We start from the raw sequence: 7744 nt of genomic DNA, 5'->3' as shown, positions 1-7744 counted from the left end.
CGAGCTGAAAACACAAGATATGAGACACCAGCTGAAAACACAAGATACGACACACCAGCTGAAAACACGAGCTATGACACACCAGCTGAAAACACGAGCTATGACACACCAGCTGAAAACACAAGATATGACACACCAGCTGAAAACACGAGCTATGAGACACAAGCTGAAGACACGAGCTATGACACACCAGCTGAAAACACGAGCTATGACACACCAGCTGAAAACACGAGCGGGGAAAATGTGCGGGACCAAAAGGAACAACCCATGGTCTCAACCCTGAAAGCCTTAATGGAAACTCAAGACCTCGGAGAAGAACAAGACATTGACAAAACAAAGAGATAGAAACTAAATAATGCACATAAAGTGTGTGCACTTCGTTGAAGGCCCTTGTGAACTGTATTTTTCCTTAATAACGGCGGCAGCAGCTCCATTTTTCTTAGATTGTTGGAGAGATTGAGATGAGTCAGGGCTGAGGGCACTCTGGAGACATTGAAAGAGGAATTGTTGGAAGTGAATGTCCCCTCCTATTTTATATCCACATATCCTTGTCCTGTACCTTGGTTCCATGGTGGAGGGGTTCTTGTTCATGTCTTATACCTTGGTTCCATGGTGGAGGGGTCCTTGTCCTGTACCTTGAGTCCATGGTGAAGGGGTCCTTGTCCTGTACCTTGGTTCCATGGTGGAGGGGTCCTTGTCCTGTACCTTGGTTCCACGGTGGAGGGGTCCTTCTCCCTGTCCTGTACATTGGTTCCAAGGTGGAGGGGCCCTTGTCCTGTATCTTGGTTCCATGGTGGAGGGATCCTTGTCATGTACCTTGGTTCCACAGTGGAGGGGTCCTTGTCCTATAAATTGGTTCCATGGTGGAGGGGTCATTATCCTGTACCTTGGTTCCATGGTGGAGGGATCCTTGCCCTGTACCTTGGTTCAACGGTGGAGGGGTCCTTCTCCCTGTCATGTACATTGGTTCCACGGTGGAGGGGCCCTTGTCCTGTATATTGGTTCCATGGTGGAGGGATCCTTGTCATGTACCTTGGTTCCACAGTGGAATGGGTCCTTGTCCTGTAAATTGGTTCCATGGTGGAGGTGTACTTGTCCTGTAAATTGGTTCCATGGTGGAGGGATCCTTATCCTGTTTTTTGGTTCCACAGTGGAGGGGTCCTTGTCCTGTATGTTGGTTCCACGGTGGAGTGGTCCTTGTCCTTGTCCTGTACCTTGGTTATATGGTGAAAGGGTACTTGTCCTGTACGTTGGTTCCATGGTGGAGGGGTCCTTGTCCTTGTCCTGTACCTTGGTTATATGGTGAAGGGGTCCTTGTCTTGTACCTTGGTACCATGGTGAAAGGGTCCTTGTCTTGTACCTTGGTTCCATGGTGGAGGGGTCCTTGTCTTTGTCCTGTACCTTGGTTCCACAATGGAGGGGTCCTTTTCTTTGCCCTGTACCTTGGTTCCATGATGGATGGGGCCATGTCCTGTACGTTGGTTCCACGGTGGAGCGGTCCTTGTCTTTGTCCTGTACCTTGGTTCCACGGTGGAGGGGTCCTTGTCCTTGTCCTGTACCTTGGTTCCATGGTGGATGGGTCCTTGCCCTGTACCTTGGTTCCACGGTGGAGGGGTCCTTGTCCTGTACCTTGGTTCGACGGTGGAGGGGTCCTTGTCCTGTAACTTGGTTCCACGGTGGAGGGGTCCTTGTCTTTCCCTGTACCTTGGTTCCACAGTGGAGGGGCCCTAGTCTTTCCCCTGTACCTTGGTTCCACGGTGGAGGGGTCCTTGTCCTTGTCCTGTACATTGGTTCCATGGTGGAGGGGTCCTTGCCCTGTACTTTGGTTCCACGGTGGAGGGGTCCTAGTCCTTTAACTTTGTTCCACGGTGGAGGGGTCCTAGTCTTTACCTTGGTTCCATGGTGGAGGGGTCCTTGTCCTGTACCTTGGTTCCATGGGGGAGGGGTCCTTGCCCTGTACCTTGGTTCCATGGTGGAGGGGTCCTTGTCCTGTACCTTGGTTCCATGGGGGAGAGGTCCTTGCCCTGTACCTTGGTTCCACGGTGGAGGGGTCCTTGTCCTGTAAATTGGTTCCATGGTGGAGGGATCCTTATCCTGTTCCTTGGTTCCACAGTGGAGGAATCCTTGTCCTGCACGTTGGTTCCACGATGGAGGGGTCCTTGTCCTTGTCCTGTACCTTGGTTATATGGTGAAAGGGTTCTTGTCTTGTTCCTTGGTTCCATGGTGGAGGGGTCCTTGTTCTGTACGTTGGTTCCACAGTGGAGGAATCCTTGTCCTGTACGTTGGTTCCACGGTGGAGGGGTCCTTGTCCTTGTCCTGTACCTTGGTTATATGGTGAAAGGGTTCTTGTCTTGTTCCTTGGTTCCATGGTGGAGGGGTCCTTGTTCTGTACGTTGGTTCCACAGTGGAGGAATCCTTGTCCTGTACCTTGGTACCATGGTGGAGGGGTCCTTGTCCTTGTCCTGTACCTTGGTTATATGGTGAAAGGGTTCTTGTCTTGTACCTTGGTTCCATGGTGGAGGGGTCCTTGTCCTGTACATTGGTTCCATGGTGGAGGGGTCCTTGTCTTTGCCCTGTACCTTGGTTCCACGGTGGAGGGGTCCTTGTCCTGTACCTTGGTTCCACGGTGGAGGGGTCCTTGTCCTTGTACTGTACCTTGGTTCCATGGTGGAGGGGTCCTTGCCCTGTACCTTGGTTCCAAGGTGGAGGGGTCCTTGTCCTGTACCTTGGTTCTACGGTGGAGGGGTCCTTGTCTTTGCCCTGTACCTTGGTTCCACGGTGGAGGGGTCCTTGTCCTGTACCTTGGTTCCACGGTGGAGGGGTCCTTGTCCTTGTACTGTACCTTGGTTCCATGGTGGAGGGGTCCTTGCCCTGTACCTTGGTTCCACGGTGGAGGAGTCCTTGTCCTGTACCTTGGTTCCACGGTGGAGGGATCTCTTTGTCATGTACCTTGGTTCCACAATGGAGGGGTCCTTTTCTTTGCCCTGTCCCTTGGTTCCATGATGGATGGGGCCATGTCCTGTACGTTTGTTCCACGGTGGAGCGGTATTTGTCTTTGTCCTGTACCTTGGTTCCAAGGTGGAGGGGTCCTTGTCCTTGTCCTGTACCTTGGTTCCATGGTGGATGGGTCCTTTCCCTGTACCTTGGTTCCACGGTGGAGGGGTCCTTGTCCTGTACCTTGGTTCCACGGTGGAGGGGTCCTTGTCCTGTAACTTGGTTCCATGGTGGAGGGGTCCTTGTCTTTCTCTGTACCTTGGTTCCACAGTGGAGGGGCCCTAGTCTTTCCCTGTACCTTGGTTCCACGGTGGACGGGTCCTTGTCCTTGTCCTGTACATTGGTTCCATGGTGGAGGGGTCCTTGCCCTGTACTTTGGTTCCACGGTGGAGGGGTCCTAGTCCTTTAACTTTGTTCCACGGTGGAGGGGTCCTAGTCCTTTACCTTGGTTCGATGGTGGAGGGGTCCTTATCCTGTACCTTGGTTCCATGGGGGAGGGGTCCTTGCCCTGTACCTTGGTTCCATGGTGGATGGGTCCTTGCCCTGTACCTTGGTTCCACGGTGGAGGGGTCCTTGTCCTGTACCTTGGTTCCACGGTGGAGGGGTCCTTGTCCTGTAACTTGGTTCCATGGTGGAGGGGTCCTTGTCTTTCTCTGTACCTTGGTTCCACAGTGGAGGGGCCCTAGTCTTTCCCTGTACCTTGGTTCCACGGTGGAGGGGTCCTTGTCCTTGTCCTGTACATTGGTTCCATGGTGGAGGGGTCCTTGCCCTGTACTTTGGTTCCACGGTGGAGGGGTCCTAGTCCTTTAACTTTGTTCCACGGTGGAGGGGTCCTAGTCCTTTACCTTGGTTCGATGGTGGAGGGGTCCTTGTCCTGTACCTTGGTTCCATGGGGGAGGGGTCCTTGCCCTGTACCTTGGTTCCATGGTGGAGGGGTCCTTGTCCTGTACCTTGGTTCCATGGGGGAGAGGTCCTTGCCCTGTACCTTGGTTCCACGGTGGAGGGGTCCTTGTCCTGTAAATTGTTTCCTTGGTGGAGGGATCCTTATCCTGTTCCTTGGTTCCACGGTGGAGGGGTCCTTGTCCTTGTCCTGTACCTTGGTTATATGGTGAAAGGGTTCTTGTCTTGTTCCTTGGTTCCATGTTGGAGGGGTCCTTGTTCTGTACGTTGGTTCCACAGTGGAGGAATCCTTGTCCTGTACGTTGGTTCCACGGTGGAGGGGTCCTTGTCCTTGTCCTGTACCTTGGTTATATGGTGAAAGGGTTCTTGTCTTGTTCCTTGGTTCCATGTTGGAGGGGTCCTTGTTCTGTACGTTGGTTCCACAGTGGAGGAATCCTTGTCCTGTACCTTGGTACCATGGTGAAAGGGTCCTTGTCTTGTACCTTGGTTCCATGGTGGAGGGGTCCTTGTCCTGTACATTGGTTCCATGGTGGAGGGGTCCTTGTCTTTGCCCTGTACCTTGGTTCCACGGTGGAGGGGTCCTTGTCCTGTACCTTGGTTCCACGGTGGAGGGGTCCTTGTCCTTGTACTGTACCTTGGTTCCATGGTGGAGGGGTCCTTGCCCTGTACCTTGGTTCCAAGGTGGAGGGGTCCTTGTCCTGTACCTTGGTTCTACGGTGGAGGGGTCCTTGTCTTTGCCCTGTACCTTGGTTCCACGGTGGAGGGGTCCTTGTCCTGTACCTTGGTTCCACGGTGGAGGGGTCCTTGTCCTTGTACTGTACCTTGGTTCCATGGTGGAGGGGTCCTTGCCCTGTACCTTGGTTCCACGGTGGAGGAGTCCTTGTCCTGTACCTTGGTTCCACGGTGGAGGGATCCTTGTCCTGTACCTTGGTTCCACGGTGGAGGGGTCCTTGTCCTTGCCCTGTACCTTGGTTCCACGGTGGAGTGGTCCTTGTCCTGTACCTTGGTTCTACGGTGGAGGGGTCCTTGTCTTTGTCCTGTACCTTGGTTCCACGGTGGAGGGGTCCTTGTCCTTGTCCTGTACATTGGTTCCATAGTGGAGGGGTCCTTGCCCTGTACCTTGGTTCCACGGTGGAGTGGTCCTAGTCCTTTACCTTGATTCCATGGTGGAGGGGTCCTTGCCCTGTACCTTTGTTCCACGGTGGAGGGATCCTAGTCCTTTACCTTGGGTCCATGGTGGATGGGTCCTTGTCCTGTACCTTGGTTCCATGGTGGAGGGATCATTGTCCTGTAACTTGGTTCCACGTGGAGGGGTCCTAGTCATTTACCTTGGTTCCACGGGGGAGGTGTCCTAGTCCTTTACTTTGGTTCCATGGTTGAGAGGTCCTTGCCCTGTACCTTGGTTCCACGGTGGAGGGGTCCTTGTCCTTTACCTTGATTCCATGGTGGAGGGGTCCTTGTCCTGTACCTTGGTTCCATGGTGGAGGGGTCATTATTCTGTACCTTGGTTCCATAGTGGAGGGGTCATTGCCCTGTACCTTGGTTCCACGGTGGATGGGTCTTTGTCCTGTACCTTGGTTCCATGGTGGAGGGGTCCTTGTCTTTGTCCTGTACCTTTGTTCCATGGTGGAGGGGTCATTGCCCTGTACCTTGGTTCCACGGTGGATGGGTCTTTGTCCTGTACCTTGGTTCCATGGTGGAGGGGTCCTTGTCTTTGTCCTGTACCTTGGTTCCATGGTGGAGCGGTCCTTGTCCTTGCCCTGTACCTTGGTTCCACAATAGAGGGGTCCTTGTCCTGTACCTTGGTTCCACAGTGGAGGGGTCCTTGTTCTGTACCTTGGTTCCACAGTAGAGGGGTCCTTGTCCTGTACCTTGGTTCCACAGTAGAGGGGTCCTTGTCCTGTACCTTGGTTCCACAGTAGAGGGGTCCTTGTCCTGTACCTTTCTTCCACAGTGGAGGGGTCCTTGTCTTTGTCCTTACCTTGGTTCCACGGTGGAGGGGTCCTTGTCCTTGTCCTGTAAATTGGTTCCATTGCGGAGGGGTCCTTGCCCTGTACCTTGGTTCCACGGTGGAGGGGTCCTTGTACTGTACCTTGGTTCCACGGTGGAGGGGTCCTAGTCCTTTACCTTGGTTCCATGGTGGAAGGGTCCTTGTCGTGTACCTTGGTTCCATGGTGGAGGGATCCTAGTCCTGTACCTTGGTTTCACGGTGGAGGGGTCCATGTCCTGTACCTTGGTTCCACGATGGAGGGGTCCTTGTCCTGTACCTTGTTTCCATGGTGGAGGGGTCCTTGTCCTGTACATTGGTTCCATGGTGGAGGGGTCCTTGTCCTGTATCTTGTTTCCATGGTGGAGGGGTCCTTGTACTGTACCTTGGTTTCACGGTGGAGGGTCCATGTTCTGTACCTTGGTTCCACGATGGAGGGGTCCTTGTCCTGTACCTTGTTTCCATGGTGGAGGAGTCCTTGTCCTGTACCTTGGTTCCACGGTGGAGGGGTCCTTGTCCTTGTCCTGTAATTGGTTCCATGGAGGAGGGGTCCTTGCCCTGTACCTTGGTTCCACGGTGGAGGGGTCCTGGTCCTTTACCTTGGTTCCGTGGTGGAGGGGTCCTTGTCCTGTACCTTGGTTCCACGGTGGAGGGGTCCTAGTCCTTTACCTTGGTTCCATGGTGGAGGGGCCTTGTCCTGTACCTTGGTTCCATGGTGGAGGGATCCTTGTCCTTTACCTTGGTTCCACGGTGGAGGGGTCCTAGTCCTTTACCTTGGTTCCATGGTGGAGGGGTCCTTGCCCTGTACCTTGGTTCCACGGTGGAGAGGTCCTAGTCCTTTACCTTGGTTCCATGGTGGAGGGGTCCTTGTCCTGTACCTTGGTTCCATGGTGGAGGGGTCCTTGTCCTGTACCTTGGTTCCATGTTGGAGGGGTCATTATCCTGTACCTTGGTTCCATGGTGGAGGGGTCATTGCCCTTTACCTTGGTTCCACGGTGGAGGGGTCCTTGTCCTTTACCTTGGTTCCATGGTGGAAGGGTCCTTGCCCTGTACCTTGGTTCCACGGTGGAGGGGTCCTAGTCCTTTACCTTGGTTCCATGGTGGAGGGGTCCTTGTCCTGTACCTTGGTTCCATGGTGGAGGGATCCTAGTCCTTTTACCTTGGTTCCATGGTGGAGGGGTCCTTGTCCTGTACCTTGGTTCAATGGTGGAGGGATCCTTGTCCTGTACCTTGGTTCCACGTGGAGGGGTCCTTGCCCTGTACCTTGGTTCCACGGTGGAGGTGTCCTAGTCCTTTACCGTGGTTCCATGGTGGAGGGGTCCTTGTCCTGTATCTTGGTTCCATGGTGGAGGGATCCTTGTACTGTACCTTGGTTCCACGGTGGAGGGGTCCTAGTCCTTTACCTTGGTTCCATGGGGGAGGGGTCCTAGTCCTTTATCTTGGTTCCATGGCGGAGGCGTCCTTGCCCTGTACCTTGGTTCCACGGTGGAGGGAAACTAGTCCTTTACCTTGGTTCCATGGTGGAGGGGTCATTTTCCTGTACCTTGGTTCCATGGTGGAGGGGTCATTGCCCTGTGGAGGGGTCTTTGTCCTGTACCTTGGTTCCATGGTGGAGGGTTCCTTGTCTTTGTCCTGTACCTTGGTTCCATGGTGGAGGGGTCCTTGCCCTGTACCTTGGTTCCATGGTGGAGGGGTCTTTGTCCTGTACCTTGGTTCCACAGTAGAGGGGTCCTTGTCCTGTGCCTTGGTTCCACGGTGGAAGGGGTCCTTATCCTTGCCCTAATCCTTGGTTCCATGGTGGAGGGGTCCTTGTCATTGCCCTGTACCTTGGTTCCACGGTGTAAGGGTCCTTGTCCTGTACCT

General features: G+C 54.1%; 1 protein-coding gene across 1 annotated transcript in view; it reads right to left on the bottom strand.

Moving 5' to 3' along the window:
• The window catches only part of LOC121584380 (netrin receptor UNC5C), a 266651-nt gene extending 259426 nt beyond the window's left edge, over positions 1–7225 (bottom strand). The window contains exon 1 of the mRNA XM_045225902.1: positions 7111–7225. Coding sequence (XP_045081837.1) covers positions 7111–7225 — 115 coding nt within the window. The remainder of the gene's footprint in view (positions 1–7110) is intronic.
• Positions 7226–7744: the final 519 nt, after the last annotated feature.

Source organism: Coregonus clupeaformis, chromosome 16 (assembly GCF_020615455.1).
Source record: "Coregonus clupeaformis isolate EN_2021a chromosome 16, ASM2061545v1, whole genome shotgun sequence".
Classification (NCBI taxonomy): Eukaryota; Metazoa; Chordata; class Actinopteri; order Salmoniformes; family Salmonidae; genus Coregonus; species Coregonus clupeaformis.
This window is presented reverse-complemented; position numbering and strand designations above follow the sequence as displayed.